Below are 16,065 nucleotides of genomic sequence, written 5' to 3' on the forward strand. Positions count from 1 at the left end.
AACAGAAGGAAAATAATTTTACACTAACTACTTATCGTGCAATGCCAGTGATGGGAGGAAAACACTGCCTTAGCACATTACATTTGTTAATTCTTGCTGCATTTGCAGGGAATTATAACGTGGAGCGCTACAAGTTTGTCATTCATATCTAAAAAGGAAGACCTTCAGTGGACAGATAAAAAGGATAAAACTAATGCTGTGTGTGTAGTTAGTTGATAGCTGGGGCAAAAGGAGAAAAATAGGAATTTTTAACTTGTGAGTTAAATTGCAAAGGCATACACTTGTAAATCACTTTATTCAGACCAATTTACAATCAAACCCATCAATTTTCAGCTGATTTTTTTTTTGTTTTTTTGCTATTTCTATTTTGATGTGCTTACTAAGCTTGATATTTATTTTTACTTTTTGAGACATATTTAAGAATATCACATTTATACTTTTTGTCTGGCCAAGAAAGCTATTCAAAAAGAAAAAAAAAATCTTTAAAACGGTGATGAGTCTGAGAACAGAAAACAGCCCAGAGCTTTGCTGGCCTGGAGACCCACATCATTTAACATACTGCCAACACCACTCTGCCTCTGCACCCGGAGCACCCCACTCACTCCATCCATACATCAGTCACTGCTCATACTGTGTTTGTGTGTGAGTGAGTATGTGTGTGCGTGTGTGTGTGTGTTTGAGGAAGAAACAGAGATGAATGACCGCCTAATCACTCACACAATGCAGCGAGGCCCCATAATGAAAACCACCGATAAGAAAAATTAACATAAAACCTAAGTAGTACAGGACAAGACAGTGGACATAAATAAAGAAGCCCCATGCACCATAAATCTAAACTATAAACACAAACACTGACAACACACTCATGTAACTGAGAGGCTTCCTCACTCTAGGCTGGGGAAAAAGACCCTGGAGCACATGTGCTCGTATCTGCTTTATCCTCATTTTTACTTTTTGCCTGCTCCCGCAGAGCTGGGTCCTCCGCTCATAGCACGGTGCAGTAAGTTTTAATGGTAAATCAACAAAGGGGCGACATGAAAGAAAGGCTAGCTTTCCAGTTTGCAGGGTGAAGAATTATTCATCAGCACTGTAGTGTTGCACTGCAGGCGAAAATCCTGCAGCAGCGCTCCATTTTAATTGCCAGAAAATGACTGTAAATGATACACAGAGAGAGAAGGAGAAGGGGGCCCAAAAGGAGAGAGAAAGGAAAAAGAGAGCTGGAATCAGAGGTATAAAGAACTGGGAAAAAAAAAAGAAATCCCCCACTACCAACAGCTGCCCCCCAAAATTGAAGGCCGCGGTGATAAAAAGCTATGTGGCAATCACAGAAGTGGAGTGTCCCCCCACCCTCTCCGGCAGTCTAAAAAAGCGATAGTGAAGGGAGAAAAAAAGGACAGGAGGGCGAGGGGGAGTGCCATCAAAAAAGGAGTGGTGGGATTAGGTCTGAGAGAGAGTTTACTACGCTCTTTTTGTGCGCCGAACCTGCAGGATTAGAGATAACAAATGTTAGCTGAGGAGGAGCACCTGCTGTGAGCTGAGAAGTGGAGGAGGAGACGTGGAGGAGAGGGGAGGAGTGGAGAGATGAGCTAACCCGCTAAAACACCAAAATGGGCTTTTGCTGCCCCCCATGCAGAATTAGAGGAAAGAGGGTCAAAGGAAGAAGGGGGGAGAGAGGGAGAAGCAAAGAAGTGGATGGAACGGGTACAAAGTAAATTTGTAATCATCAAACAGATGAAGGAGGGGAGGTATTGTGGAACGGTGGGGACTGAAGATGCTGCTCTGTGGAGCTCAGATCCCACACTGCTCGCAGCAACTCCAACTTTTTCACCTGTAAGGATTTTTATGACTCTGGTGATCAAACTTTATGTAGGAAAAATTAACGGAAAATAATTAATTTCTTACCAACTTCTTGTTTCTCGTTTGTTCCTCTCATTGAGGCCTTACTGCCCTGCTCTTTTTCTCCGCTGTACTTTTTTTTTTCTCCTCTCCTCATTGCTTTGGGGAGACGTGGCTAAAATTACAGCTGGGGCCTTGGGACCTCACTGTCTGTTCTCTTCAGTGACCCCAGCCCAGGCAGCACTCAGACTGGTCAATCAACAATTAAAAGCCTGTCTGTAGCCACTAACTCAATTCAGCCACTCAGCTTAGTGGTCTGTTAGAAGCAAGTCTCTCAGACAGAACCGAGACAGCCTTAGAGGCATGGACTACCCTGTTTCTCTCACACACACACACACACACATACAAAAAGGGTCTTGCTGCTGCGATCACGCCTATGCAACCTTATGTTTGAACCTCTGTAGGGAAGGCATAAAATTAATGCCTTTATTGGGTAAACAGGAGTGGAAACAAATGTGACAACAAGAAGTAGGAGAGATCTACCTTGAGGTCTGGCCTGGATATAAATGTCACAAGCTCTTTGGGTAGTTGATTAGTGCAACAACAAAAAATGTGCAAAAGTACTTGACACAAACTCATGCAAGTATGACTGCATTGTCAACTATGAAGCAAAGAATCTGGAAGGCCCATCTGTTTAAATGTAGCAGTTCAAAGATGTAGAGTTTTAAATACATCGGGCAAAAAGATGTTGCACAAATAGAAAATGGACCGACTACAGGTCAGTGGATGGGTTTCAAAAGGTGCAGCGGTGGAAGCGACATACGCACGGAGGCCTCAGTCCTCAACACAGCCATCACAGGTTTGAGTCCTGGCCCACTGACCTTTGCCCCATGTCTTCTCCATCTCCCATAACCCACTTTTCTGTCAATCTATTGTGAAATAAAGGCCCCTAGAGCCAAAATGTTCTTTAAAAAAAAATAAAAATACACCAAATAATTTGTATGTTTATTTTACATTAAGGGTTCTAATATTTTTTTTTAAACTGGCATTGCAAAGATTTAGCTTTTTTGGTAATATTTAAATAATGTACAGGCATTGGTGGAAAAAATGGTTCACCTATGTCAGCTGTTACGGCAAAGGATTTTACATACTCACTCTATATCTTCTATATCTAAACTTTTAGATGTAATGTTCAGGAAATATTCCTCCACAAATCACTGGACACAAAATAAACAAACTCGCCACTCCTTTTCACTCAAACTCAAACAAGTTTTAGCTACTATGGTTATTTATTTGCAGCCTTATGTTTGAACCCCTGGAGAGGACGTTTCGTTCGAGAAGCAGGAGTAGAAACAGGCACGACAACAGCAGGCAGGAGTGATTTACCTTGAGGTCTGGCATGGACAAAAGGTCACAACCTCTCTTGGTTAGCTGCACCTCAAACTGAGGGTTTAACCCTTCTTAGCCTTCAAAACCGACTTTGACCTTTTCTTAGCGCTGATGTTAAGCAATTTACTGTAGTGGATTGTTGGTCAGTGTGTATGCGTATGTGCGTGTTTGTGTGCGTGTCTTAGTGTGTCTGAGAAATTCAACATTTGACACAGACACACACCCATTAAAGTAAAATGAGCACAAACATATGGGTGCTGGTTCTCACTCTCAGCAGACGCACACTTCACTCACCCCATATGTTTCCTGTTTTGACTGTTTAATCTTTCACACACGGCTTCAAAAAATAAATAAATAAATAAAAAAATTTGAAAATGTAAAATAAAAACAAAAGCCAGAGAATAACTGCAGGGGCTGGTAAATGAAGCATAAAGACCCCGAGTGACCGAGGGGAATTATTTGGCTCCATTAAGCAGGCATTAACATGAATTACTATCTAATTAAAATTAAACAGCTCATTAATAACTTTGCGGTGGGGCCTTAGTGTGGAAGTTCTCCTGAGTGTGTGTGTTTGGAGTGTGTGTGTGTTTGAGAAAGCAAAGCTGTGTTTGAGTAGTGGCCAAGAGAGCAATCGAGTGGAGTAAACCTAAGCGGTCGCCCCAGAGGAAAGTCGGGGCCAAAGAGGGCTACATGTGGAACATGAGTGCACTCAAAAAAGATGTTCCTCTTCAAATAAAGTTAAGTTTAGTCACTGTTTAATTGTGCAGCAGAAAGAACAAGAACTGTTAGGAAAAACTTGCACCACTGTGACTCAGAGGATAAGAACACGAACACGTAAAATCATGACATCAAGCAGATGGAAAACTCGCAGACTACACCTGATAAGATAAGAACGCCAAATTAAATTGAGTGAAGATGAGAACCTGCCCAGTTTACATTTGAATTTTTGCACATACAGTAAAAAACCGGGGCAGTATGTGCAAGATACATTCACTCACTCCTACAGCGTCCGTTTGGGGTCGTGGCCTCCATGCTGGTAAGCAGCTCAGCACTGCGGGGCCTGTCAGGGAGACAAGAAGACAGAAAAAGGTAGTCAGCGTCCTGGACTTTAATGATAAAGGCAGAAGAGAAAAGACACTAAATCCAATTCACCTCTTTCCCCTCATTCTTAGCCCTTAAACCTATACGACACCAAGGGGAAAGGCATCTCGATTGTTTCTGAAGGGAAGGTGACAGCAAAGGGGAATGGCTTTCTAGCCCTTAAATGCTGAGTTTTTCTTAGAAGTACACTTAAAAAATTTAGGAAAAAACACAGGACTTACAGTTCCACACACAAAAACAAACATTTTCTGAATTCAGGGGTTTTATCGGCATAGTGACCACTGTAATGAGTGGACTGGAGTATTTTATATGTTCTCTATTGATGTGGATCATAGTTAATCAGTTTTAAAATATGAAATTTAAGAAAGAAAATTAATAGAAATATTCTCCTTTTAGCAAATGTAAAACCACTAAAATTTTGTGTGATGCATTCTGATGTATTTCTCCAGTGAAAAACGCATATACAAAATAAATAACATGTTGGCATACATAAGGATATTTGCAGAAGGACTGATCATGAATATATTTAAAATATCAAAGATCTAAACACATTTTTAAAAACATTACATATGTTTATTTCTTGTTCGGGTAACTTTGGTATTATGTTTTCAATGTGAGCCTGCATGGGTGGAAATCCATGTAGGCTGACATCTGCTAAATGACTGATAACTGTTTACAAGATTGTTTATATAACATTAAGTCGTGTGTGTCCATATTTAGGAATGAACAAAAACTGATCTTGAATTTGCTTTTTGAATAAATGTTAAGTGGATATTTTAACCGCTGTCTGCTCTCAAGAGCTATAGGTATTTACAGACAGTATCTTATAAGGTATTTATATCCCTTAAACTTTCTCAGTTTTGTCACAACTATAAATTTCCGTTAATGTTATTGTGATTTTCATAAGACAAGACCAACACATAGTCGTGTCGTACTGAGAAATGAACCTCCTCCCTTGTCTGCAATCAGCTTTTCATACTTTGATTTAGATGTGCAATGTACAATTCACGTGACAGATTGAACAGTGATCTTTGAGATATTCAAAGTTTGAGATTTCTTTTATTATTCAAACTGTGGCTCATAATTCCATATATTTTCTTACACCTATAGTTCCTTGGTCATTATGAAGCTGTTTGATCACTAATGACATCTTCCAAACATGTGAGGCCTTCACTAACAGCTGTAATTGTACTGAAATTCATATACATGTGGGTTCTATCTATTATTCGAGTAACTTCGGGTTGGTTGTAAATGATTTTATTCAGTGGTTTCAGTGTAAATGGTAATTAAAACATTTGTGCAAAACATTTTTCAGATTTATCTATCAATAATTTGAACAAAAAACTATGCATTATTATATTTTTGCTCTTCACAATTATGCACTACTTGCATTTATTTGTCACTTAAACTCTCAATGCAGTACAATATATTGCTGTCATTGCATTATGAAAAAGTTCAAGAAGTGAGAACAAGAGGTTGTAAGATGGTGAAGTGTATCTGCTATGAAGTGTCTCCAGATAATGCAAGTCAGTTCCACAATGAGATAACTAAATAAATGTATAGTCTACTTTTGTTGATTTATTTTTTAAAGTGAGGTTTAATACTCATTATATTAAATGTGTAATGCACAACATTTCAAAATATCAAACTTTGATTTTATGTAGAACATTTTAGTTGAGTTGTGGTGAACTTGTTGAGAGTTCCCAAAATAAATTCTGATGTGGAACCCACACGGGTATTTGCTGACTCTCTTTGAGTTCATATCGAAATAAAATATACATCGTCCAAAACAACTGAACTGGCACCTTTACCTGAACTGATTCTGCTGATCTGGATAAACACATTCTTTATAGTGTGAAATTTGCAAGTTCTGAGCCATAAGTCAGATTTACAAGCTCCAACTTCCTGCGCATTGATAGTGGAAACCCATCATCCAAATCCACAAGATCGTCCAGAAGGAAGTACGACAAAGAAATAATGACAGATAGCTCTTGATGATCAAGAATGAATGACAGGGAAGGAAAGAAAGGGAGTTAGAGCCCCAGATGTATGCCGGTGCATGCATCAAGCATATCCCTCCACCTCCTACTCCTCTCCTTCCTTCCCTTGGCCAGGAGCTGTTTACCTCTCTATCAGCAGCGCTCTCTGAAAGCAGGGACCCCATCCATATTCACCGGCCTCAAATTCCTCTGCTTATCTCCCCCCCAACCCTTGAAAAACCTCCTCGTGCTCTTCTCTGCACATACATACATACATAAACACGTCTTTATGGAGGCGAGAGGCAAACGCGCCGGGCCAGGAGGGGGTAGGGGATAAGAATCACCTTGAATTCAAATCAGAGGATTGGGGGTCCTCGGTGGGCAGACGAACAGGCAGCAAGGCGCATGGGCTGAAGCTCATACTGGCATGACACAGACAGGTAGACTGAGGCTTTATAGGCTCTGAGTCCAGATGTGTGCGTCTTTGGTAATTCAAAGGATTTGAAATAGGGGCATGTTGTCGTCAGAAGGTGCCTAAAAGTGTGCATCTAAAGTATAGACTTTCAAATTGCATGTCCAAATCTGATTTCTAAATAAGTTCCAGAACAACTAGTGAGAAGGAAATGTTTTCTAATAAATGTGCTCACATCAGTTTGCCAAAGATTGCAAATCTTGAAAAATATGAAATCAATTGGTCAGATCTCAAAGAAAACTGGAGACAGCTATCAACCAAGACAAGTTTGATTAATCCACCTCTTTTTACACCCCATAAGCAAAGAAAATGAAACTTGGCGAATACAATTGTCTGTTTGTGACCATAAGACACTCTTTAGTTTTTTTTTAATTAACTTTGACTTTATCTTTTTCATGCCTCACCAAGCAAGGCATATTTCTTTGGACACCAGAATGAATAAGCAAATTGACCTTAGTGTGCAACAACACTAAAATATTAAAAAAGAAAAAAGAAAAAAAGAAAGAAGTAAAACTCATAGGTTTCCAGAAATTTCTCTGACTCTTAGCCTGGTGTCAGGCTAAGTGTCAGACTCCAGGCTGACGCTTAGCCTGTTTTCAATAAGCTGCTTACACCAGCATTCCTATGGAACTGGTTGTGCTTTTTTTCTTTTTCTGCAATTCCATCCTGTTTTTCCAAAACAATTTGTATCTGTATGTTACTTTTCATAGTATAGGTCTTACAAAAATATTTTGTATACAAAATGTCAATAATTTAATAATAAAAATTTTGAGCCAGTTTAGTAGGATATATTTAATTATTTATTGTTTTGGAAAGTTTTTCGAATCTACCTGTTTGAAAATCCAAAATATAGAAAAATAACGTCATAATCCAACATGCTGCTGTGAATGTATATTTTTAGTGGCCTTGGCTGGATCTATTTGTAATTATGAAGATTTGTCAAAAGAAGTTATGTTTAAGTTATTGAAGTACATTTTGTAACTAAAGAATAATCCATGTGTGTTATATGCAGGAAGCTATCCTTTTTGTGAAATAAAATCTTTTGACTTATTGACATAAAATTTCCATAGCATTTTAGCAGTTTCACATAGATGTAGTTTTGGTGACATTTTGTGAACTAGCTAACTTCCCACATAGCCTGTGGATACATACTTAAATGTTTGTTAGGCCTGTCTTAGTTTGCTTCCTTTCTATTTTGGTATGACTTTTTGCTAACAACATGAATCTATAGGTTCCAGTTTGTGGTTTGTTGACATGACTTACAGATACGTTGTTCTCTTGCTTTTGAAGCGAATTACTTTTTTTCAAGATATTATTTACAGCGTGCCATGGTCTCTCTGATGCAGCTGTTGACTGAGGTTCACTTGAGAATGCCGTAATGATAAGGTATCGATAGGATCTGGACTGGCGATTGTTATTGATCACAATCACTGACCTATTGTAAAGTTTTTATGTTATTTAAAAACAATCATTTTAAATAAATTCTAGGTGTTAAAAGGTGAATCCAAAGATCTCCAAAAGCTTGCATCACACAAAAAGACTTTCTGTTTAGGCCACCTCAGAGGTTCCTGACAAATCTAATTGGATTATCTGTTATTCCCAACATGGAGATTCAAATGAAGTGGTCCAAACACTTATGATGGTGGCTGCTTTGAAAAGGAGGAGGGTGGGGGGGAATGGGAGACCACCTGATAAGCTCTGCGAGTACAAGTTGAGGGCTCAAAGAGCGCTCCGGCAGCAGAGACACATGGAGCAGGAGGGGGGAACTCTAGCCCGCTTCCTCTGCGAGCCATGCGTTGTTTTGGGATTGAAGTTGGGAACTCTCTCCTCTACTAATTGCGCACTGGTGGTTTTCATGAATATTCATTCTGGCGTGTTCAGACCCCGCCTAATTAGCCGGGAGATAGAGGAAGAAACTCGCACCTTTTACCACAAGAGAAACACACACCCCCCTTCCTTAGCTGCATTCTCAAGGGGATGCTGGCAGAGTAGCCCAAGTTCATTAGCCAAAAAAGAAAGAGGAAAAAAGTTACCTGAAAAGAACAGGACGATTTAGTGTTCAAAATGGATGGCCTACAAGCAGCTTTTTTCTTTTGGCGATTGCATATTTAGTGCCTATTACGCATGTCTGTCAAAAACAGCAAAAACAAAATACAATTATCTGATTGAACGACTTGGTGGATATTATTCCACTGTCTGCAGGAGGTACATTGCATGAATTTTAACATCTAAACACGCTCCTGCTGCTGCCCCAAATGTTCCCCCTGGAAATACGAAAAAGGATTATTGATCTGCAGTGAGGCTGAGTACAAATCAAGGATCCCTTCAGAAAGTTTTGAAAAGGGGTGACCAGACCGGGGGATGGGGGCTGGGGGGCACTTATAATCATGAAGTAGCACACCAAAACTGAAAGTCATACGATAAATTGAGGAGTTTTATTCTGATGTTGCAATGAATCTCTACTACATTCCTAGAACTTGCTGGAGCTCAAGGGGACCAACTAGAGTGGGCCTCTTGGCAGACCCTCAACATACTCTGTTCCCAGGGGGCTATGGTTACCTTTTGTCCTATGGTCTTAGAAAGTCTACCTATATGGTTGTATTTTGGCAGTTTCTGACCAGATGCCTATTTTTTCTTTGAATGTCTACTTTAATTCCTTTTTTTTTACTTCTATTGTATCCAAATGCCAAAAACTAGTTTTATTGACTGGTCTTTCAGCTGTACTGGATTGGAATGAAATGCTTAGACCTGCACAAGACTGTTGTACATATGTTTTCCAAGAATTTTCAAATCCTCCACTGAATGAATCTAATCTGAAACTGGGCACTAAAAGGGGCAATTTATTTGAGAAACGTACATCTGTCAGTGGTAAATTTGCTTTTCCTTTTCCTTTCTTTATGCGTAACAGGTTTAAATTTGCTTCTTTGTTTATTATGATTTACTTAAAAAGTGAAAATAATTATGTAAAATCTTGAATTTTTAAAAATAAAAGAAGCAAAATATGATATCAATAAATAAATAATATGTCTTCTCTAACAAGACGTCTTGCTAGTGCGAGAGATTGTAGCCCCAAAGCCTCCGGCCCCCACCATCCGACCCCCCTTAGAGACGCCACTGGTCTGAATTAAAAGAGATTTACGCGTCAAAACCGGTTTAAAAGCCGCAAATTCAGAAACTGCATGTTATTTTAAAATTGATTGACACCTTCCAGTGTTATTTTTTTTATCGTCTATCTGAAAATGTCAGAAAATGCAAAGACAGTTTTAGAAACTCTTCAGACGCTTTTATCGTGTTTTTTTCTCTCTGCACATCCCAAAGCAGACGGGAAATGAGAGAGGAACTTCCTGTCTCCTGACAATTACTGCTTTATAATAAGGTATAAGTTAAGAGACGATTGACGCTTTCTAAATTTCCTAACTGGAAAATAGTTGCATGCCTAATTGAAATATTGATGCAAAATACATCGAAACTATAATTTGGACATAAAAACGTAACATGCAGTTTGGATTACAAGTCTGAACTCGTTCCGCTTTTCTCATTTTCTGTAACGCATTCCCACATCTGTATCATAGGGAAAACTGGCAAAAAAAAGTGAAGAATAAATCATAAAAATCATGATGTCATATAGATACAAAGAACACTTATTTTTCCTAAAGGAGGTCACTCAACTTCCTCAACACTCATCTCCGCGGTTCACACTCGGATCGCTCTGTAATTTCATCCTTTATTCACTTTTTTTTTCTTTTCAGCCCATCATATCGCGCTCATTTGCAGCCGTCTTTTCCCTGAGCGGCCCGTCCCTTCACAGCTGAGTTCTGTGTGATCCCCTTTCATCGGGCGCACCATGGAAACCTTGTGCGTCCTGGCAAAAATGCACCTCAGCGCAACAACAAGGCCGTATTCTTCCCCCTGCAAAAAAGGGCCCAAAGCATCTGGAGCTTTTCTCTTTTCCAGCAGCTCGTCACTGGCATGGCAAAGCACAAGCCTGGGTCTGTGTGACAGAAACCAGCGCTTTTTATAGACTGGAGGAGACAAGAGTGACTGAATGGCAAACGCGTCTTTATTAACTGTGAGCTGCGTGGAGCTGCGGGTCCCTCAGAGCAAGCGACACGCTGGATCTCTCAGGGGGTTTACGCACAGATTCCAAGAAGTTTGCTGCTTGGAATATCTCGAAATATCAATATAATATATTGCTTTCTCATTTAAATAATATTTCCGTACTCTTCTCAAACAACTGATTACATTTTTAAAAGCCTTATTTTATGATTGCATCGCAGATAACAGTTTTCCATGAAACCCCCCGTCAAATTTTACACATTCAATTAAGCATTTTAATGTGTTTTGCGAGTGTCGCACAGTGATCACTGATTTCTCTCTTTAAAAAAAATATTAATTCATACGCCACGAGGTAACAGATTGGATTTACTTATTGATAAATTGCATGAAGACGCGTGAAGAGTGTCCCCCACTTATTCCAATAAATATATAAAGGACGCGTGGGCAAAAACCACGCCTTTCCGGAGATGATGACGAGCACCTGTGACCCGGCCAACATTTTGCACACAAACGCACACCCCCTCACACACACTTTCACACATGCACACTACACTGTTAGCGTAGGAGACAAGGGTACAGCGAGGACGCATCCACAGCAGAAAAAGAGACAACTTACCGTTTAGTCATGAAGCCCCGGATTAAAATGAACACCAGAGCCGAGTAACTCCTGTAAAGAAAAAAAAAAAAAAAAAAGAACAGGCGCATGGGGGTGAGATAAAAACGGAGGGGAAAAAAAACCCACATTGCTTTTAGGTGAATGATTAAAATGGGACCTTCCCCAAAAAGCAGCTCCTGTTTTAGAAGGAGCGGAACATGCGCCTGATTGCAGAGTTTTGGGCGAATGGAAGGGGAGAGTTGTAAGATTTGTTTAAAGCCCCGCATTTCCATTTAAGAACGTGATTGTGTTTGCAAAGATCCCTTTCAATCTTTGCATCCCCACCACCACCACATCCTCACCCTCCTCTCTCTACCCCTTCAGCGTCTCTGAGGCTGCTTTGCAATTCATAGAATTGGTAATTTGCTATTGGGACAAAACGTGAAGGGAAAAATAATCAGATCAACCGGGTGAGGAAGAGAAGAGTAAGCCAGGAGGAGGAAAAAAAAACAAGAGATTTATCTCTTTAAGTTGCAATGCTTCAAACGATAAATGATATTTGAAAAACATTACAAGAGTTGAGTAGAACATCTTGTCAGGAATTATGTTGAAATTAAATTAGATTGTCTTGTTATAGATAATGATCACGGGGAAGTAATAATTTCACCTAAATTTAAAAATAAGGTCCTACAATTTGGGGGCACGTGTAGAAAGTTTTAAAGCGGTGGGCGGACTGGAAGGGGATGGGTGGAGGGGTGGGGGGTCACTTATAGTGAGTGGCACACCAAAACTAAAGTCTATAATACAATTTTAAGAGTTTAACTATATTGTTGTCGTATTTTTGGAGAGGTTAGAGTTGCCGTGACATTCAAAACTTGCAGAGACGGAAGGGCAAATAAACATACATTATAAAACCTTACGCTCTATGTTGTTAAATGTACATTGTAGCAAATATTTCGCAAATAAGCTTATCAGATTTAATGGGGGCTGGAGCCGAACAATGTGAATACTTCCTGTTTAACATTTCCACCTGCACGCTGCAGAGAGTCAGGGAAAAGAGCCCCAAACAGAGAGCGTGCATCTTGGCCTATCATAACTAAGTGGGTGGTGATGATGAGGTCTTACAACACTGAAAATTACTAGAGACAATACAAATAAATGACAGACGTGGAGGCTTTTGAAACAGAGCAAATGCTCTCAAATTTGTCACACATTTTCTTCTTTCTAAAGCGCTCACAGACGCATCACATCAGCTTATTTGCGCGCCTCTCGTCGTGTGGGAGGCTGCAGAGCTGGAGAGGATCGCGCCTTATAATCTGTTTAAAATGAGGAGCGCTATAATCATCAGTGACCTATTATAAAGGTGCACGTGTGTGTGAGTGTGTGCGGATGTGTATGTGTGTGTGTGTGTGTGTGATAAAGACAGAGGGGGGGCAACCCTTCAGAAAGATCTCCGTACTCCCCCACGTGGTTATTTGCAAAACAACCGACCCGAACCTGTGGAAACCCAATCAGACCCCGCTGCTGCAGCTCCTGCTCACCTTCTATACCGAGAACATTTAGAAGACACGCAGAGTCTGTGAGCAGGTGCGCACAGAAACTCAAAGAGACATTTCATAAGTAGAACATATGTTTTTTCTCTAACATATGTAACACCGGACCTCCATCCATCGCGCACGCCGTCCTCTGAAAGCGTGCGCCTATTGAGTTTCTCTCCAGTGGGCTTGAGTCGGAGAGGAGCCAATACAAGCCGAGGGGAGGCGTGTCTTCGCTCTTCCCGAAGACCTCCCAGAGCAGGTTGTTGCGTTTTTGGCTCTAAAGCCCGGAGACCTCCGAAGCGCTCGTCAGTTTTCCAAGTTGGAGCCATGGCGACAACAGCTCAGTACATCCCGAGGAATAACTCCTTACCGTCCAACCCGCTCATTCATCCGGATTCGGACAGGATGCACCAAGGGACGACCTATAGAGAAGTGCAAAAAATGATGCACCACGAGTACCTGCAGGGGCTCGCGGCCACCAATACGGGGCATCCGATGAGCCTGACGCACCATCAGTGGCTGCCCTCCTCCAACACCGACTGGTCCAGTGGCACCCACATCGGTCAGCAGGAGCACAAAGCCGGCGTTCAGGCGAGCAGGGAGGACTTGACCAGCGGCTTCCACCACAGATCTCACCTGGTGCACCAGCAGACGCAGAGCGCGCACCACGGTTCGTGGGCGCCCGCTACTACGCACCACCTGTCCCCGCTGTCCCCGGCTTCCAACGGCCACCAGTCGCTCGTCTACTCCCAGCCCGGATACACAAATCTCAACGCGATGTTGAGTCCACAGCCGGGCGCCCTGCACCACGGCATGCGGGATCCGCTCCACGACGAGACAGGCAGCCACGATAACCAGATGGAGTCGCCCCAGCAGGCTTTCAGCCACCACCAGGACCACTCGGACGAGGACGCGCCCAGCTCCGACGACCTGGAGCAGTTCGCCAAGCAGTTCAAGCAGCGGCGGATCAAGCTGGGCTTTACGCAGGCGGACGTGGGCTTGGCCTTAGGCACCCTGTACGGAAACGTCTTTTCTCAGACCACTATCTGCAGGTTCGAGGCGCTGCAGCTCAGCTTCAAGAACATGTGCAAACTTAAGCCACTGCTTAACAAGTGGCTGGAGGAGACAGACTCGAACACGGGGAGCCCCACCAATTTGGACAAGATCGCCGCGCAGGGCAGGAAACGAAAGAAGAGGACCTCCATTGAGGTTGGGGTGAAAGGGGCGCTGGAGAACCACTTCTTGAAATGCCCAAAGCCATCCGCTCACGAAATCAGCACTTTAGCTGGCACTCTGCAGCTGGAAAAAGAGGTGGTCCGCGTTTGGTTTTGCAACAGAAGACAAAAAGAGAAAAGAATGACACCGGTGGGGGTCCCGCACCCGAATATGGAGGACGTATATTCCCAGGCAGAGACCCCTCCACTACACCGCACACTACAGAGTCCTGTGCAGTGACTGTTTTCATGAACAATCCGAGCATTTAGAGATAAAAAAAAAGGGAAAGGGACAGTGGAGTTTTACAGTATTTAAGTTGAACTTTTGTTCTCCCGAAAGGGAGAGAAAGAGAGAAAAAAAATAAAACACAAGATCAGTTTTTCCTTTTAGTTTTCGGAGATTAAGTTAATCGGATATAAAAATCAGAGGGGAACATGATAGGGAAACAGAAAAAAAATCGCTAAAACTGATTCCATGCGCATTCAAATTGAAGCAAATATGTTTTATTTACCAAAATCAAAGAGAGGAAAAATATATCTAAAGTTGGCTGTACTGAAATGTTAGACTCGATCTCCTCCTCCTGGTGCACCATGAACTCTTGGACATCACTAGAATGAGGTGGTCGTCTGAAAAATGATTAACACTGGAGATAAATGGCTCACACTGAATGAACTTTTTTGTGCTTTTTTTTCAGTCTCAAACTGCTCAACCAGATTTCTGAATATGAGTGCACACTTTCATTATAATATAATTATTTTTCTGTCTTTTTGCAAATACTTTAACTTAAGTGTCTTTACCTGCAAACCGTGTTTTGAATTTTGCTCATCATTTGCTCATCGGAGCAGTTTGTTTTTGTTTATTGTTTGCTGTTTTTCCTGTTTCCTTGATGGTGGATAAGTGTTGGAAAATCGTGAATCAAACATCTGTCAGATACATTTACAGTTAAAGTCCAATGCAACAGAACGTTTAAAGTTCTGAGGGCATGCCTTAAAAATAATAAATAAATAATAATAATCATAAAAAGTTTTCCAACTGATCACGTCGAAATGTGCAAACAGCATCAGACGCTAAAATGTATGTTATGATTTTTTTTTTTTAAATTCGCATTTTGTTTTTGTTCTTTTTAGAAAATATATTCTTTGCATGGAGCACTTATTTTTTTTCGCTAATATTATTATTATTATTTTATTGTTTGTTTATAAAAGTGTTGTTTCTGTCACCGAAACTGTCTGCTAAAACTCAAAACATTTCAAGAAAACATTTGGTCTAACAATAAAACCGAAGAATAACTCAGGTAACTGTAGAATATATCACGCCTGTACATGATTTGCTGTTTGAATCTGATTGCATATCTACCAATTACCTTCGTTCCATAGAAAGACTGTGTTATTTTAGAAGGCTGTACTGGGAGAAAAAGAAAAAAAAACGGATTTTTTTTTCTTTTAAATCTATTTATTTTGTTCTCTTTCGACTTGTAAGGAAATCTGAAAATCTCATGCGTTGTGTCAGTTCTCAATGTTGGATCAGTAAAAAAAAAATAATGATAAAAAATGAAAATAAATAATACAGCAGTGCTTTTCAACACTAATGAGGGATACTTTCTTTTTTTCAAGAAAAAAATAATAATAAAAAGAAACGTTTTAGAGAAAATGTTGCCAGGATTATTTCCGATCTGTAAATATGTCCAATATGTAAACTTGTATTTGTTCTGAGATATTGTTTTTGTTTGTTTTTTCTTTTTCTTTCTTTTTTTTCTTTCCGGGCAGTTTTGTACACTTACTAATTCCAAGAAGATATTTTAATATGATTTCATTTATGAATCTGACCATTTATATATATAAATATTTATTTCTTAAAAAGTGTTTGGAGCTCTTTTTGTTTGTT

General features: G+C 40.5%; 1 protein-coding gene and 1 long non-coding RNA gene across 2 annotated transcripts; one reads left to right on the forward strand and one right to left on the reverse strand.

Annotated features, from left to right (window-relative positions):
* Positions 1-357: 357 nt before the first annotated feature.
* Positions 358-11,722, reverse strand: LOC106948723 (uncharacterized). The gene is made up of 2 exons (XR_001425234.1): positions 11,450-11,722; positions 358-4,285 (listed from the first exon to the last, which is right to left on the reverse strand). It is a non-coding gene; the product is annotated as an uncharacterized LOC106948723 (long non-coding RNA).
* Positions 11,723-12,982: 1,260 nt separating this feature from the next.
* Positions 12,983-15,801, forward strand: pou3f1 (POU class 3 homeobox 1). Its single transcript, XM_015034561.1, has one exon. It carries the CDS (start codon positions 13,294-13,296, stop codon positions 14,419-14,421), a length of 1,128 nt encoding a protein of 375 aa, XP_014890047.1. The 5' UTR covers positions 12,983-13,293; the 3' UTR covers positions 14,422-15,801.
* Positions 15,802-16,065: the final 264 nt, after the last annotated feature.

Source organism: Poecilia latipinna, unplaced genomic scaffold (assembly GCF_001443285.1).
Source record: "Poecilia latipinna isolate Pla-1442-1.1 unplaced genomic scaffold, P_latipinna-1.0 Scaffold304, whole genome shotgun sequence".
NCBI lineage: Eukaryota > Metazoa > Chordata > Actinopteri > Cyprinodontiformes > Poeciliidae > Poecilia > Poecilia latipinna.